Here is a 19,304-nt window from a genome sequence, read left to right as displayed (position 1 = left end):
CCTATCTTTAAAATGAGATATTTTTTTTTATAAAATGTTGACCCCCAATCAAACCGGAAGTAATCCCTAAAATGGCCATCACCGATCATGGCCACCAAAACAGATGAAAGTGTAACTGGACAAAAATACACACGACAGCGCAGTAACAGTGATCCTCAACCAAACCTGGACGAACAAAAAGACACACTGTCTGTCAAGGGTAATAATAAACAAATTTCTATCAAATCAGCCATTAAACAAAGAGAAAATGTCCCCACCCCGGTCGATATAAACTTTAAAATTCCAGTTCAAAATTTAGTCACTTCCTTTGTCAATTTTCACAATAATTGAATTGGTTGAACTTATTAAATCATGTATTGAAAATTTGTATGTCAAACAGTTACTTCTTGACAGAATTATGATTAAGGATGTCCTGTTTTCTATTCCATCTTTCATTCAAATAATATGAGACTCCTAATTTTAGGTACCTGTCACTTTGTCAGTTTCAACAGACAACAGTGAAACACTGCGTGTATCAATTGTCTAATGACAATGGCTATTGGTAACATATAAAGAAATAAGTTGCTCCTGTATTTTGTTATCGGAAATTAGTCTTTACTTGCAATTTTTAATAGACATTTTGAAAGTTTTTTTTAAATGCCTTTCAAATTGCATTGATTGTTTTCTACATGTTCTACTGTTTATTTAGTCTAATCAGAGACTTTACTTCAAAGTGTGTCAACCCTTAATTACTTGCGTCACAAATGGGGACCCCTTACAACATCTGTGAACATCTTGCTTTTAACCGATCTAAAGTTTTTTTTAAAAGAATTAGTTAAATTACCACAGTTGACCGTAGGTCAATCATTTTGAACTGTGACATACATGGAAAAAAAAATGCTTTTTGTTGTCGTGTCACAATAACCATAACCTATGACAAGTTTACTCAGAATTACTCGGGTCTCCAGGTCATTCATCAAATTGAGATTTGAATCTTAGTGACATCGGATGTTCCAATTTTAATTGTCTTGGTAGGAAGCTGAATTATAAAAGGGTTTGTCTGAGCTGGAATTCTGAGATAGTTTTCACTATGCATGTACTTTGTGGATGCTAAAGATTTTCTGTTGATATTTCAGCTAGACGGTGTACGTATGTCTTTAAAAAATGAAATAGGCCTGTTTTGTCTCCCCTATCTTTCAGGGGTTCTTTTTTAATTTTCTGTAGAAAATGTCTGGTTGTTGTGGGATGGTGATGACACTTGTACTACCATGACTACCATGAATGACATTTACATGTTAATTTTCACAGCCATTATTTCTTCAAAAGGCATGTAGCCTGTCGTTGTGAATGTTGTTCTTTTCAAAATACAGCATCACATTTGAGCAAATGATATATTGCAATAGTTTTCATAAAAATACAATTAGGTAGAAGTGAGACTGGTATATAAATTATAATTTGGATTGATTTATAAACTTGTGTAGTAGTTGTTCTTTGTAAGTAAAATGTCCAAGTATCAATTGACATACAAGTTATAAATGCATGAACTCTGAACTTTTGTAATGTTACTCTGCATTAGAGTAGAAACTTGTTAATTTATTTCCCTCACTTTCAAATTCAAATAATTGACTTACAAAGGAATTTTATAAAGACATTCAAGCATTTCAAGGCAACAAAAATTTCATAAAACCAAAGAAAGATTCTCTGCTTGTATTTGAAGCAAGAGAACCTTGAGAGAAGCATTTGAGTTTTATGATAACTATATTGCACTTGAGACAATCAATGAAGTCAAGATGCAAATGCATCTATACTAGAAGTTGAAGATGACAGAAGATTTCAGAGTGTTGAGAACAATTTACGTGGGGATCATATGTTTTTGTTATAAAATAATTATGTGTTTATTTTTGTTTTCTTCTCATAGATCTTTGTTGAAATGTGTCCTTTGCATGTTACTGAACTGTCTATTAAGGAGTATTAACACATATCAAGCTCAATAAGTTAAATGTGACTAATATTTTTAAAATCAATCTGCCACTAACATGACATATTAAATTTTTATCTCGCCCTGCTTTTTTTTATACGACCGCAAAAATTGAAAATTTTTTGGTCGTACATGTATATTGGTATCACGTTGTCCTCGTCGTCCGAAGACATTTAGTTTTTGCATTCTAACTTTAGTAAAAGTAAATAGAAATCTATGAAATTGAAACACAAGGTTTATGACCATAAAAGGAAGGTAAGGATTGATTTTGGGTGTTTTAGTCCCAACAGTTTAGGAATTAAGGGCCAAAAAAGGGCCCACATAAGCATTTTTCTTGGTTTTCGCACCATAACTTTAGTATATGAGTAAATAGAAATCTATGAAATTTAAACACAAGGTTTATGACCATAAAAGGAAGGTTGGGATTGATTTTGGGAGTTTTGGTCCTAACAGTTTAGTGATTAGGGGCCCAAAGGGTCCAAAATTAAACTTTGTTTGATTTCATCAAAAATTGAATAATTTGGGTTCTTTGATATGCTGAATCTAACTGTGTATGTAAATTCTTAATTTTTGGTCCTGTTTTCAAATTGGTCTACATTAAGGTCCAAAGGGTCCAAAATTAAACAAAGTTTGATTTCAACAAAAATTGAATTCTTGGTGTTCCTTGATATACTGAATCTAAACATGTACTGAGATTTTTGATTATGGGCCCTGTTTTCAAGTTGGTCCAAATCAGGATCCAAAATTATTATATTAAGTATTGTGCAATAGCAAGAAATCTTCAATTGCACAGTATTGTGCAATAGCAAGTTTTTTCAATTGCACAATATTGTGCAATAGCAAGAAATATCTAATTGCACAATATTGTGCAATAGCAAGAAATTCCAATTGGATTTCAATTGGAGTTATCTTTCTTTGTCCAGAATAGTAGTTGAATCAACTTAAATCATTGTTTTATACAATACAATATACAATGTATATTCACTTTTAAAAATGTACTACCAACTGATAAATTAAAACAATCTTTACCATTCAGTGATAACAAGCACTTTTTTTACATTTTAATATTTTATGATGTATTTAAATGAGTAGTTATTGTTGAAAACTCCATTAGAAATTTGAATTGAGATCAGTTTTGGAAAAAGGGAAAGGGGGATGTGAAAAAAAATTGGGCTGCGGGGGAGGGGGGGGGGTAAATTTTTCTCATTACAGATTTCATAAATAAAAAGAAAATTTCTTCAAACATTTTTTTGAGAGGATTAATATTCAACAGCATAGTGAATTGCTCAAAGGCAAAAAACAAATTTTAAGTTTATTAAACCACATTCATTCTGTGTCAGAAACCTATGCTGTGTCAACTATTTAATCACAATCCAAATTCAGAGCTGTATCCAGTTTGAATGTTGTGTCCATACTAGGCCCAACCGTTCAGGGTCGACCTCTGTAGTCATATAAAGCTGCACCCTGTGGAGCATCTGGTTAACTTTGTAACTGTTGTTAATAGGCAGATATCACTGTTTATCAACAGCATTTTTGCTGGTGGGTTTAAACATAATCATTGAATGAAGTCATATATATATAGCAAATTTATGTATTGGAAAGCTGAGCTATTGATCATAAGGCCTACATTTATGTAGGTCTCCTCATATAAATAAATCTGAGTAAATGTATAATACATTCATCCTTGTGTTTCAGTCCCTGAATAGGTTAACTTTTGTGTCATTACATACATGACATTAGGGTCCAGGCAAACAAAACTTCCAGACTAGTCAGACTCTACAGGCTCACTTGATTTCAAAACTGAGCAAAATGTAGACAAATACTTTGATAAATTCTGCCTAACCAGATTAGTTATAAACTTGACAGTCCCATATTTTTGTACAGATTGAAATATATTTTGTTACAGAAAAGTTTTAATCAATATCTGCAATTAGCTAATCAACTATTTCTTTCAAGGTTAACCATCTGCAATTTATAAGAATTTAAAAATTTAAAATGAATTATAGTGTTTCAAACATGTAAATGTAAAAAAAAATTATTAAAAATTCGGCAATTTTTATACGACCGCAAAATTTGAAAATTTTTTCGTCGTATATTGCTATCACGTTGGCGTCGTCGTCGTCCGAATACTTTTAGTTTTCGCACTCTAACTTTAGTAAAACTGAATAGAAATCTATGAAATTTTAACACAAGGTTTATGACCACAAAAGGAAGGTTGGGATTGATTTTGGGAGTTTTGGTCCCAACATTTTAGGAATTAGGGGCCAAAAAGGGCCCAAATAAGCATTTTCTTGGTTTTCGCACTATAACTTTAGTTTAAGTTAATAGAAATCTATGAAATTTTGACACAAAGTTTATGACCACAAAAGAAAGGTTGGGATTGATTTTGGGAGTTTGGTTCCAACAGTTTAGGAATTAGGGGCCAAAAAAGGGCCCAAATAAGCATTATTCTTGGTTTTCGCACAATAACTTTAGTTTAAGTAAATAGAAATCAATGAAATTTAAACACAATGTTAATGACCACAAAAGGAAGGTTGGTATTGATTTTGGGAGTTGAGGTCCCAACAGTTTAGGAATTAGGGGCCAAAAAGGGACCCATATAAGCATTTTTCTTGGTTTTCGCACCATAACTTCAGTATAAGTAAATAGAAATGTATGAAATTTAAACACAAGGTTTATGACCATAAAAGGAAGGTTGGTATTGATTTTGGGAGTTTTGGTCCCAACAGTTTAGGAATAAAGGGCCCAAAGGGTCCAAAATTAAACTTTGTTTGATTTCATCAAAAATTGAATAATTGGGGTTCTTTGATATGCCGAATCTAACTGTGTATGTAGATTCTTAATTTTTGGTCCCGTTTTCAAATTGGTCTACATTAAGGTCCAAAGGGTCCAAAATTAAACTTAGTTTGATTTTAACAAAAATTGAATCCTTGGGGTTCTTTGATATACTGAATCTAAAAATGTACTTAGATTTTTGATTATTGGCCCAGTTTTCAAGTTGGTCCAAATCGGGGTCCAAAATTAAACTTTGTTTGATTTCATCAAAAATTGAATAATTGGGGTTCTTTGATATGCCAAATCTAACTGTGTATGTAGATTCTTAATTGTTGGTCCCGTTTTAAAATTGGTCTACATTAAAGTCCGAAGGGTCCAAAATTAAACTAAGTTTGATTTTAACAAAAATTCAATTCTTGGGCCTCTTTGATATGCTGAATCTAAACATGTACTTAGATTTTTGATTATGGGCCCAGTTTTCAAGTTGGTCCAAATCAGGATCCAAAATTATTATATTAAGTATTGTGCAATAGCAAGAAATTTTCAATTGCACAGTATTCAGCAATAGCAAGAAATCTTCAATTGCACAGTATTGTGCAATAGCAAGAAATCTTCAATTGCACAGTATTGTGCAATAGCAAATATTTTCAATTGCACAGTATTGCACAATAGCAAGAAATATCTAATTGCACAATATTGTGCAATAGCAAGAAATTCCAATTGGATTTCAATTGGAGTTATCTTTCTTTGTCCAGAATAGTAGTTGAATCAACTTAAATCATTGTTTTATACAATATACAATGTATATTCACTTTTACTACCAACTGATAGATTAAAACAATCCGATTCCATATCAAGTATTGTGCAATAGCAAGAAATTTTCAATTGCACAGTATTGCACAATAGCAAGAAATATCTAATTGCACAATATTGTGCAATAGCAATTAATTTTCAATTGGAGTTATCTTTCTTTGTATAGAATAGTAGTTTATTATATATGTCGGAAATTTGTCAGACATGACTATGATGTCATTTTCTATTTTTATTTGCCAATAACTTTATGTAAATAACTTCATTGGAAATTTGCCAATATAAAATGTTGCTGATGAAGCTTTTTTCCTTATCTTATCTAAAATGTTTTTAGATAATGTATGTTGGACATTTGCCAGACATGACTATGATGTCATTTTCTATTTTTATTTGCCAATAACTTTATGTAAATCACTTCATTGGAAATTTGCCAATATAAAATGTTGCTGATGAAGTTTTTATTATTGTTTTATACAATAAACAATGTATATTCACTTTTACTACCAACCAATCTTTACCATTCAGTGATAACAAGCACTTTATTTTACATTTTAATATTTTATGATGTATTTAAAAGAGTAGTTATTGTTGCAAACTCCATTAGAAATTTGAATTGATATCAGTTTTGGAAAAAGGGAAACGGGGATGTGAAAAAAAAGGGGGGGGGTTAAATTTTTCTCATTTCAGATTTCATAAATAAAAAGAAAATTTCTTCAAACATTTTTTGAGAGGATTAATATTCAACAGCATAGTGAATTGCTCAAAGGCAAAAAAAACAAACTTTTAAGTTCATTAGACCACATTCATTCTGTGTCAGAAACCTATGCTGTGTCAACTATTTAATTTTAGATTTAAAAAGTTTGAAGAAGAAATCTTTAATTGATTTGTAAAATCTTGACATTTGTTTTGTGTAAAAAAAAAACATGTAATGTCAAATATTTGATCACAATCCAAATTCAGAGCTGTATCACGCTTGAATGTTTTGTCCATACTTGCCCCAACTGTTCAGGGTTCGACCTCTGCGGTCGTATAAAGCTGCGCCCTGCGGAGCACCTGGTTATTTTCTGTAAAGCACTTAACATGAAGATATATAAGATCAATAGACATGCGCGCCTATAAGTACAATTCTTTTGTTCTAGTTTTTTTTGTATAAAGTCTAAAAGAAGGTTGATTTGCAGAGCCTCAACACAAACACCTTAGCTTTTGCTGCTTATGACTTTCACAGTAATAATATCTTAAAATTAAACTATGACTGGTACTGTATTAATCTCACACAAAACTTTGCAGGAATTATGTATTTGAAATTGTTAAGCATACTATTTAGCACTAATTTGCAAATGTATTGCAGAGGAGTTTAAAGTGCTGTCAGATTTAGAGCTAAATTATAAACTCAAACTAAAATTAAAAAGTTTTGAAAATTTGAAGTTAGTGCACTTTAATTTTCTTACGACATGCATGATTATTTATGTCACAAAATTGGATTGGACAAAATTACGGAATTGAATAAAAAAAATTACATTTACATGTACATGTATGCTACAATAAAAGAAAAACATCATGGACATTAAATCATACTTTGAAATAAAATTATCAAAATAAATAAAATAAATGGAGGTTAAGAAGGTGTCATGATCACCATTGACACATTGTTTGGATTTTGTAGGCTTTGCCTGTCCTGAATATAGCAGAAGCAGGTAAAAAACATTGACAGGTTCATTAGATCTACAGTTGAAGCTAATGGTGGTCAATTAGACTATTATTAACTCAAGTGCTATAAATATTTTATGGAATTTGAGAACAAGAGAAAATATTGCAAAACTTTTGTAAGAATGACGACTGAGAGTAATACTGTAAATTCAGAAATTATTGCATGGTTTTTATTTATGCAGCTTTTTCCTAAATATCAATGATTAATCTCACAATTTTGTTCATTCTTCAAAAATTGCAATATTAAAATAAAATGCATACAATGTTTTCTGAATTTACAGTATTAATAGATTTACAACTGAACCATGCACAGAGAAGGAGTTTTACTAGAATAGATGTACAGAACATGCTCCTTTAGAGGCTGATTAAGGGGGGCCAGGGTTCCCAGGCCAGGCCCCCTTTTTGTAGGAAGAATTTGGTTGATTATATATAGGGAATCGCTTAAGCATGACTGGAGTGGGCCCCTTCTTTTAAAAAAATAATCTGGATCCCCACTGTCCTTGAAACTCAGCCTCATGTGTTTTTCTAAATGGGCAAATATGGTGAAACTTATAAAATTTAACATTTATTTGTCTGTAACATTCATGTACTTGTATCTGATTCCTGATGATTTTTTGATAAAATCCTATCCTCTTACAGTTAGTGACAGTTTCCTCTACTACTGAAACTACACGTGACATCCTGTTTAATTTCATACTAAACTACTCTGTTAGATTATAATTAGTATGCAAGGTAAGACTTACCATACTTCCTTACTGATCACTCGTTACAATTTTATTAGATATTTGATTGACAGACTATAGTTTACACATTTTCATTTTGAACTTGTGTATTTGACAGGTACAGATGATCCTGGCGATTCAGACAGCGATGGAGGTATTTTTGTATTTTATTTTTTAATGTTGTATCAACATTTCTACAGATGAACAAGAGTATATCCATAAATTTGCATTACTTCTTTCAGTGCTTGACTTGTTTTAGTAATATTTTGAATTTCATTTCAAATTGAGCTTGACAGATGACTGAAAAGATATTTATATATTATCAGCTCTTATATTGTGCTTTCTTGTTTTCTAAAGTTTTTTTAAAAATAAATTTCTGATGTTCATAGATTATCATTGAAGTATATATCCTTGAAGTTTTGTACAATTTGCATTTGATATTTTTTAAATATTTTTTAGAGAGTATTTTTTATTCAGCTTGACATTTATGAATATTGAAGCTGTCATGTTCATAGACAAAAGTAAATAACAGACTGATATTTTTATAAAAAGGGAGATTAATCTTGAAAAACAATTATGAAAAAGTTTGAAACTAGTTATTCGAAGAAATAAAACATAAATAGTCCTACATGTATATTGGTTAAAGATAAAGATTTAACAGTGTTTCATTCTTTCTGGATGCATACTTTAGCCTCTAATATATCTTAAGAATATATTACATCATTGATAGAGTATGTGCTTTAATCTTACCACGCTTATCTACTATTGCAACAAAAACAAACATGAAATATACCTGAAAGTTGAATTCAAAACAAATAAAGATAAACCTGTTATCATATGTCAGCGTTTAAGCCTTAAAAAGTATGCATGATAAAAGAAACGAACTTAAGGCTATAAGCTAATTATGTAAAGGAGCAAATTTTTCTATATAACAGTATTCAAGATCCTAGCAAAAACCAAATTATTTTTTAATGGACATCTATTTTTAGATGATAAATGACAGTTTTGTCTCTGCAAATTTAACTCAATTGCAAATCATAATCAATTAGTTTCACAATTTTCTGTAAAAATGCCCATACACAGCTGATTTCCTTCTGCATGCAGTATATAAAATATCTAAGATGATTGTTATGTATACTGGGACAAAAAGTTATTTGAAACTTTGTGTTTTTTGTTAGAGAATTTGTTCGTTAGTGGATAGCAATGAGAGCTTTCTCTAATATGGTTTGATAGAATGAGGAATAATAAATATACCGGTAAGGTGAATCCAAATTCTTTCCCTATATTATTATAAATCTTTGCATGGCTTTTACAAAATATTATAAATATGTAAAATTTATGTTATTTTAAATTGATTGTTTGATATTTGTTAGAGCTAAACTTATCTTTAAAGTGAAAAACTGGGTAAACTGAACTGTGCAGTCACATTATGCAAGGGAGATAATTCTGTATGACTTAAATGATTTGACTCAAGGGAGATAAATCTGAATATTCTATACCTGACTTATGATCAGGCAATAGTTCTGATAAATCACTAATGGCTTTGTGTGATCAGCTGATAAATGATTAATATTACATCTTGTCATCAAAGCCATCTGTTACACTTTGCTGTTAAAGGACTACATAGAAATATTGCCTTCAGACATACACATGTTGTCACCATCTGATAGTATCAGACATTTCAATGCTTAACTACATGTTTCCTAGCCAGATTTTCTAGAATTTGATTGTAACTTGTACTAGTGAAATGTAAGCTTAAATTAAATAAAATGAAAACATCTGATCAAAATAATTAAAAAAAATATTTTTTGTGTTTATTTCCAATAGAGGGCAAGTTATAGGCAAATTCCTTACAATGATTATTCACAACATTTCATTATGTTTTAGAAGTAAGAAATAACTTCGATGTAATATTTGATATATATGTATATTATTTAGCATTATTTAAATAGTTAAATAGTACATGTAATGTATTTATTTTGCAAAATATATCAAGTGTAAAATTTCTGATTAAACTTTTTATTAAAAAATTATCTGGTGCTTTCCATTTTATTATGATGAAATTACAAAGGTGAATTTAGTTTAAAATAATTATTTAAAGATGGTAATATTAAATTATTGCAAATTCGTAGTATGTAGTTCACTGGTACAAGCTACTTATATTTTGTTTTTTTAGGCTGGGTTCAATAACTTGAAAAATAGACTTAAAGAACATGAATAGGTTGTGCATGAAAAATATGTTAATCCTTAATTATTTGAAAATCAACTTCTTTCATTGGTGGATTTATGACAATGATTTACAGAGACATTAGATTTATTTACATGTAGGCTATGATGTAGGGGTTTCAACTATACATATATAACAATAAAAACTTCACGTAAATTAATAGCAAGAATAATGGTGTGTAAAAAATCTTATTTGAAAATGGTTGATAGTTTTAGGGCCCATGATCAATATTTGACTTGTCCCAATAGATTAAGTTTGGTATTACAATCCTTCTAATTTGAAAGTTTTGACATGATGGCCATTAGACTAATGTAATTTTGACACATTTGCAAGTGTATAAGCATATGTAAAAAAAATCATGTAAATTCTATTTAGAGAGACTACAATCATTTTACATTCAGCAATACTGTGTTCTTTTAAGACATTTTTTAAAGGGGGGGGGATGGGAGGTGACCGAAAGGATTGTAGTAATGAATTTTGAAAGATGGGGCCTAGAAATGGATGTTTGGGGATTGGGTTTACTGTGGTAGCCATGAATTATGAAGGATGAGGCCTATAAAGGGTATAGCGAATTATTTCATATTTTAATGGAAAAGGATCTTAATTAATGCATGTGGGGACCACCATGCTTAAACCCTCATGGGAATACACTGAAATATAAAACAATAGGGATTTTTGTTGTTGCAAAGATGTTGATTTATAAGTTTGCAGGTAAAAATGATAATTAAGAATGCTATTATGAGGTGAATATAAAATATGGTTAAAAATGACTTAAAAATCTCTACAAATGGAAAATGAAAAAAAAAAATGTAATAAACTTCATGTTTTTGTACCTCTATAAAGGAGATTTAATATAATTTCATTTTATGTTCAGGTCTTTACTCATCTAGACCAAATGATAAAATGTCAATGAGCTTTTGCCATCTGTCCTACAATTGTCTGTGATTGTCCATGGGTCTACGTGTACTTTGTTTCAAATTTAATGAAAACATTTCTTTCCTCTGAAAACACAGGGTCAATTGTAGTCTCTGAGTATCTTGGAATCTACTTTGAACATTTAAGGTAGTATGGGGGTCTTCTGTCATATAAATGATCTCAAATAACAGTAAAGGTTTTGTTTAAAAACTATTCAAAAAAAGAAAACTGATGTCCATGTTTATCCTTAAAAACATCAAATTAAAACAAATAAGGCAGAAAGCAACCTTTGAATTACGGGCTTTTGACTTTGGACAGGCTCATAGAGAATGTGGTTGGGTTGACCTTGTAATTGCTTACCCCTCCCTATTAACCTTTGGCTTTGTCTGTATTCAAATATTTCAAAATTTTGTCATTTAGTTTTCTTTCTACAAGGGATTCTCCCTGTACAATTCTTATGACCTGCAGCTTGGAAAAAAGCTCAGTAACCTACAGCTTTTTTGTCTCACCTAATCCAAAACTATCTTTAGGCAAGACATTTTTTTTAATTTTCTAGACACTTGTGACATCCTCATCAATTGTTATGTTTTCTGCTTTTAAAGTCAGTTTGATTGGAGCTACTTGTGATAGATCGTTGATGTTTTCCATAAAGTTTGATCATACCAGCTGGTCTTTGGTAAATATTTTCTGACCCTACCCTCTAGGTCAATGTCCACTGTCTTTTAACTAATAAGCAAGTTTCAATGTTACTTAGTTTTTTACCCTGTAATAGTTTGGTATTAACCACTTGTGATAGATTAATGATATTTTCTATAAAGTTGCATTACATGTACTATCATTGCATATTAGTTTGACAACTAAATGAGGCCCTGTCCCCTAGGTCATGACCCAGCAACCCTGAATAAGTTAGCAATACTGCTGTCCATTAGATGGTGTTTTTTTTCGAATTTTCTGCTGACAGAATATGAATATCTCTGTGTCAACAACTTTCTATAATTTGGTTGCCTCAACCATATGCTTTTGTACTTATATACACAATTCTTATCCTTACCCAACACAGATCAAGTTCAAATTGGTGGCATCACTTTCACCAATCTAGAGGTATGTTCCTTTATACATTTTACGGAAAAATTGATGAATTTGTCTATATTAATTTCCAATCAAATTTATTTTTTGCAAGATGAAAACTTTATTAGAGAAAGGACCTAACGAATTACCCATATTTACATGTACTACATAAATAGGTGACAAAAAGATGATTACTGCTTTTACATAATTCACAAATTATTGCATTAATCTTAAAGTTTTTAAAAATTTAGAAAAAACTGAAAGTTACTCAAATTTCCTTGTCAACAACTATTTTTGCATATTTCTGTGCAGCTTACAGCACTATTTCAAAACAATTTCCAACCCTGCTGTCATAGGTGTAGGCTGTTTGAACATTATTAGTGCAGTACTATTAGTAGTTTGCATGACAGCAGTCCATTAGTTTTACAGAAATACAACTTTTTTAACACAAAGAAAGTTGTGCATATATTTTGGACCATATATTTTATAACCAGTACTTACCAGTTATATTACAGTTTTTTAGTACTTAGATATTCCCTTGTTTGATTTGATATTTTTATCAAATTTTATCTTATCATTAACATTAATAGTTCCATATTTGGATGGTATATCATTTCTGATAAGGATGAGTGCAGGCATTGAAGTGCAATTCTGATACATTTCAACCTATATTTTTATTTTTAAATGGATTCTGTTGTCAAGTTATTTAATATGATGTGTCACAGGTGTCAGGACAGAAAAATGCATACATTATTATGTACATGAAAATAGGTATAAGGGATTAAACTATTAGGAACTCCCTCCCAACCTCAAAGTAAAAGTCAAGAATTAAAAATCTCATTTTACTGTGGACAACTGCAGGGGACAACTGCAGCTTCAGTTTGATTTGGTCATTAGTTCTGAATTGTTTACATATTTGGAAAGTACTCTTTTAAAAACAAAATTGTTATCAAATCAGATCAGTCCTACCTTGTACAACATCAGTTTTCATGTTTGTAATTGATTTCTTATAATAAATAGTATTCAATTTCTTAAATGGGAGGAATTAAACCAAAAAAACGTACAATTAAATTGACAATAATGGGTGGTACTTGCATTTTTACAACAGCAAAGTTTAGGCTAATGATCATAATTGATAAAAAAAAAAAAAAGGAAAAAAAGAGAAAATAACAATAAACATTTTAATACCCTATCTGATCAAGCTATCAGCTAATAACACAAATTTGATAGTAAAATCATTAACCTGTCCAGCTCTGTTTACAAATAATATAATATTGATTAGGGTTTACCTTTCTGAAATCCTTTGTATTGGTTAAATCAATTTATATTGGAATGTTCTGGTTTCTGGTCATTCTCACTAACAAACAACAATTCTAGGAAAACACAGCGTTAGACAGCATCCCATCAAATATTTGGAATTTTATAAATATTTGGATAATTATAGTGAATTTGAACATGTGAAGTCACTAAGCCAGTTGTATGGTTAAAGTACTAACACCAGAAAATAACTTGTATCAACATTGTTAAATTAACTGTGAAATTAAGTGAAATGAGATCTTAGGTATAGAAAGGATGTAGTACTCACATTCTTGTTGATGACCTAGATTATCACAGGTGTATTAATGATATTCATATCTATATACCAGTAGGTGTGTTCTAAGTCTTACTTACACAAATCGTATATTACACAGAGCCTAAGGGGTGTCAGATTCATAGACCTGTCACAAGGAAAATCACAATTCATTCGTGTGTGAAATTTCTACAAAGATAGTAGAGTATTAACTTGAAGTTTAATGTACCAAGGTGGTTTAAACTGTTGAGGAGAAGGAATTTATTTTTCATTCATTCAAAAAGGATACTTCTTTAAACAGCTGAGATTTCTTTCACGCTTTTTTATGTAAAGAAAATGGATTAGTTTTGTGACAAAAAAATATGAGGTTTCGAAGAAAAAAGAAATCTAAAAAAAAAGAGAAAGAAAAAGAGATAAAAGCTGACGACAAAGGTATTATCGTTTTATTTTTACATTCATTTAGTATTTATAATTGCTCATTGTTGTATATATCTTTATGGTAGTAAATTTGAAAATATTCTTTGTACACTTTTATTCTAAACAGAACATCCAATTGTTATCTATTTGTGGCATGCCACTGTTGAAATACCATAAATGTATTGACCACTATGTAAGGATGGACTTAATAGTTGTGGTTTTATTGATACTATTAAATTGTTTGTACATGGTACTTGATCTAAAAATAACCATTTGTCCAGTGTATTGTCCTTGTAAATTTAATATACATTGATAATTATTGGTTTAAGTTATAACATATAGATTTGTTTACTTACACATTGTTTATACAAGCTTAGGGCAAGGACAGATTGGTTTTATCGGTGCTGGAAATAATGAATACTAAGAAAAGGAATTAGCAAAGATTTTATGTAAAGAAAATTTAAACCTGTCTATCATATAATCTCTTCAAATGATAAAAAAGGAAAGAGGAAGAATACATTCTTAGTTCCTTGATAATCTTTGATTTTTTGGATTTGAAAGAGTAAGGACCATATGTTTTATAGTATAAAGAAAATGTAAAATAACAAAACTACAGAACTCCGAGGATAATGGCAGGTCCCCAATCAAATAGCAAAATCAAAAGCTAAAACACATCAAAAGAATGGATAACAACGGTCATATTCCTTACTTGGCAATTTCTTATCTGGTGGATTAAACCTGGTTTTATAGAAAATATTGCTACGATCCTTGATCATCCAGATGATCCTAGACAAGGATTTGTAGTATACAAATCCTTGTCCGTGCCAAGTTGGTAGTGTTTTTTTATTACAATTTACTGAGCAAATATTTTTTTTAAATGAAGAAAAAGTCGTAATAACAATGGCCAATCCTTCACACTGGAAATGTTTGTACAAATTAATTTTCTGAATTGTACTGAAAATGGATTAATTCAATCTGATAATACAAACTTTTTATTTTGTGTGTGTGGTTGTTTGGGGAGGGTAAATTATTTTTCCAATCTGGTCACACAAACAAGTCTCATAGTGGTCTAAACATAAGAGTGCGTCTTAATACATAATTTATAGTTGTTTATTAAGTTACAGTTTGACAGCAGACAAGGATTGTAGTCAAATCCTGGACATAAAAAAAGATTTATTCTCAAAGCAACACACTGTCATAATGTTTATTTTATTGTTAAATTTATTAGTGGGAGAATCTGGCACAGTATTTAAAAAATGTATTGTTGTTTATGTCAGAGACATTTGAGAGAAGATAAGAACCTTTATAATTGTCATTTATTCATGTCATGAAATGTGACAAAATGAATTATTGTTCTTTGATTCAAAGAACATGTTAATTTCGATGTGTGTACATGTACTGTACATTATAATAATTAAGCCATTCTGCAAGGTGCAAATGAAAATTATAATTTAATACAAATACAGTTATTCAAACTTTTCCTTAGGCATGTTAAGTCATCAATTCTTAACTGATTTCTATGAAATGTTCACTATTGAAAACACAATTTCCCCCAATCATGCCAATCATGCCAATATTCATCTTATTATTATATATATACATGTACAGCATACTTGTATGCAATACTAATTTGATAAGTCTTAGTTAGTGATATCAATTGTAAAGTATGTAATTTTTCATATCAGAAACACTTTGAACCAATATTTGTAAATAATAACCTATGCTTGTTTTAAACCAAGCTATCTGGACCATGTTTGTTTGTCTTTTTTGTATGAGGAGTAGGTTGTTAGTTTGAACCGGTCTATTTTTATTTCATATACATTTTGTACTTGTTATCTATTTATGTATTATTGCCTAAACATTTTTAAACTGCAACATCAAAATTTAGCCTCAGGGAATTTACAATGTACTATACTCTGACCATGATCAATTATGTAAAAATGAAACATTTGTCCACTGTTTTCCTTTTATGAGGGGAAAGATGAGTAAGGGGTTCTTGATTCCCCTATACTCCCCATTCCACCCCTCTACTTCAAACACAATTTTAGCATATCATTGCTTTTTATTTCTCCTCTTCTCTGGGTTCCCTCCCCTTCCCTGCCTTATTCCTAGCTTCCTTTATTCCTGTCAAACCTCTCTTGGTGGTATACATAACTTCTTTTAGCATCCATCATGTCCATAAGATTTATATTACCATTTGCAGATTTAGATTTTCATTCTGTAGTAAAACCTTGCTAAAGTATCAATATACAGCCACATCAATGGAATAGGTGCTATGTATAGGTGCCATCATGCTCTTTTGTACACTAAACAACCCTTATAACAACCCTCTAAAGGTGTGTCAGGTAGCCTATTGCTAGCAAAATTCTGCCCCTATCCCAACATATCCTAAATTCCTATTAGCAATCCCTTTGTTCTAGTCGTCCCACCATTGCAGTACATACCTACTGTATTAAGCTAATTTATGCATGATATAAAGCAAGATACAATCAATCAGCCAACCAATCTGACCTTAAAGCCCATGTTTTGGGTTCTGTGGTATAAATGGATATGAAAAATCTTTATTTTTGCTTTTCAAGTTTGATAGTAAAATTCTAAGTCTATTTACATTCATGACATTGCAGATCAATATAAAAGCATATCTTGCAGCATCAATTTTCATCATACAGAAATATCATGCTGTTTAAATTTAGCCAATTTTCTGCTTAAAAGGTTATATATATATTGTAGACTATTGTTCATGTAATGTAACACTCTCAGTGAAGTTAGTTGGAAGGACTCCAAAGAAAACGATACTTTATATGCATAATTGAATACATCACTAAAATAAATAGGGAAGAATACAAAAGGGAAATTTAAATACTTTTTATAATATTCTTTGTCGAAATCAAATCAGTTAATATACTCTTTCATGGGAAATTTTTTGGGGATGGTTAAGATGTTTTGATCACCAGTTATAGTAAAACAAAACAAGATCACTTAACTTTGATTTAACTTTACATGCATGCTTTTTGATACATATTGAAATAAGGAGATGGTATGATTGCCAACTTTCCACCAAGAGTCCAAATGATGTGGATGTAACCAACTATAGGTCATTATATTGTCCTCAACAATGAACAAAGCACATACAGGTACCATATAGTTAGCTATAAAATGTCCAGACACTGTCCTCAACAATGAACAAAGCACATACAGGTACCATATAGTTAGCTATAAAATGTCCAGACACTGTCCTCAACAATGAACAAAGCACATACAGGTACCATATAGTTAGCTATAAAATGTCCAGACACTGTCCTCAACAATGAACAAAGCACATACAGGTACCATATAGTTAGCTATAAAATGTCCAGACACTGTCCTCAACAATGAACAAAGCACATACAGGTACCATATAGTTAGCTATAAAATGTCCAGACACTGTCCTCAACAATGAACAAAGCACATACAGGTACCATATAGTTAGCTATAAAATGTCCAGACACTGTCCTCAACAATGAACAAAGCACATACAGGTACCATATAGTTAGCTATAAAATGTCCAGACACTGTCCTCAACAATGAACAAAGCACATACAGGTACCATATAGTTAGCTATAAAATGTCCAGACACTGTCCTCAACAATGAACAAAGCACATACAGGTACCATATAGTTAGCTATAAAATGTCCAGACACTGTCCTCAACAATGAACAAAGCACATACAGGTACCATATAGATAGCTATAAAATGTCCAGACACTGTCCTCAACAATGAACAAAGCACATACAGGTACCATATAGTTAGCTATAAAATGTCCAGACACTGTCCTCAACAATGAACAAAGCACATACAGGTACCATATAGTTAGCTATAAAATGTCCAGACACTGTCCTCAACAATGAACAAAGCACATACAGGTACCATATAGTTAGCTATAAAATGTCCAGACACTGTCCTCAACAATGAACAAAGCACATACAGGTACCATATAGTTAGCTATAAAATGTCCAGACACTGTCCTCAACAATGAACAAAGCACATACAGGTACCATATAGATAGCTATAAAATGTCCAGACACTGTCCTCAACAATGAACAAAGCACATACAGGTACCATATAGTTAGCTATAAAATGTCCAGACACTGTCCTCAACAATGAACAAAGCACATACAGGTACCATATAGTTAGCTATAAAATGTCCAGACACTGTCCTCAACAATGAACAAAGCACATACAGGTACCATATAGTTAGCTATAAAATGTCCAGACACTGTCCTCAACAATGAACAAAGCACATACAGGTACCATATAGTTAGCTATAAAATGTCCAGACACTGTCCTCAACAATGAACAAAGCACATACAGGTACCATATAGTTAGCTATAAAATGTCCAGACACTGTCCTCAACAATGAACAAAGCACATACAGGTACCATATAGTTAGCTATAAAATGTCCAGACACTGTCCTCAACAATGAACAAAGCACATACAGGTACCATATAGTTAGCTATAAAATGTCCAGACACTGTCCTCAACAATGAACAAAGCACATACAGGTACCATATAGTTAGCTATAAAATGTCCAGACACTGTCCTCAACAATGAACAAAGCACATACAGGTACCATATAGATAGCTATAAAATGTCCAGACACTGTCCTCAACAATGAACAAAGCACATACAGGTACCATATAGTTAGCTATAAAATGTCCAGACACTGTCCTCAACAATGAACAAAGCACATACAGGTACCATATAGATAGCTATAAAATGTCCAGACACTGTCCTCAACAATGAACAAAGCACATACAGGTACCATATAGTTAGCTATAAAATGTCCAGACACTGTCCTCAACAATGAACAAAGCACATACAGGTACCATATAGTTAGCTATAAAATGTCCAGACACTGTCCTCAACAATGAACAAAGCACATACAGGTACCATATAGATAGCTATAAAATGTCCAGATACTGTCCTCAACAATGAACAAAGCACATACAGGTACCATATAGTTAGCTATAAAATGTCCAGACACTGTCCTCAACAATGAACAAAGCACATACAGGTACCATATAGTTAGCTATAAAATGTCCAGACACTGTCCTCAACAATGAACAAAGCACATACAGGTACCATATAGTTAGCTA

The 19,304-nt window shown here is 31.2% G+C and overlaps 1 protein-coding gene across 8 annotated transcripts in view; it reads left to right on the top strand.

The window, feature by feature from the left end:
- Positions 1–67: 67 nt before the first annotated feature.
- LOC139491743 (phosphatase and actin regulator 1-like) overlaps positions 68–19,304 on the top strand; it is a 70,700-nt gene continuing 51,463 nt past the window's right edge. For 2 of the 8 annotated variants that reach the window (XM_071279593.1, XM_071279604.1), the window contains exon 1: positions 77–199. In XM_071279593.1, the coding sequence (XP_071135694.1) occupies positions 88–199 (112 nt within the window). In that variant the 5' untranslated portion in view covers positions 77–87. Of the gene's footprint in view, positions 200–7,912; positions 7,982–8,089; positions 8,126–11,987; positions 14,184–19,304 lie in introns of those variants that run through there. The other 6 variants (XM_071279613.1, XM_071279621.1, XM_071279586.1 and 3 more) reach the window with 5 other exon arrangements.

This window comes from Mytilus edulis, chromosome 1, assembly GCF_963676685.1.
Source record: "Mytilus edulis chromosome 1, xbMytEdul2.2, whole genome shotgun sequence".
NCBI classification, from domain to species: Eukaryota; Metazoa; Mollusca; class Bivalvia; order Mytilida; family Mytilidae; genus Mytilus; species Mytilus edulis.
Note: the sequence above shows the minus strand (reverse complement) of the source record. Positions and strands in the feature narration are given on the sequence as shown.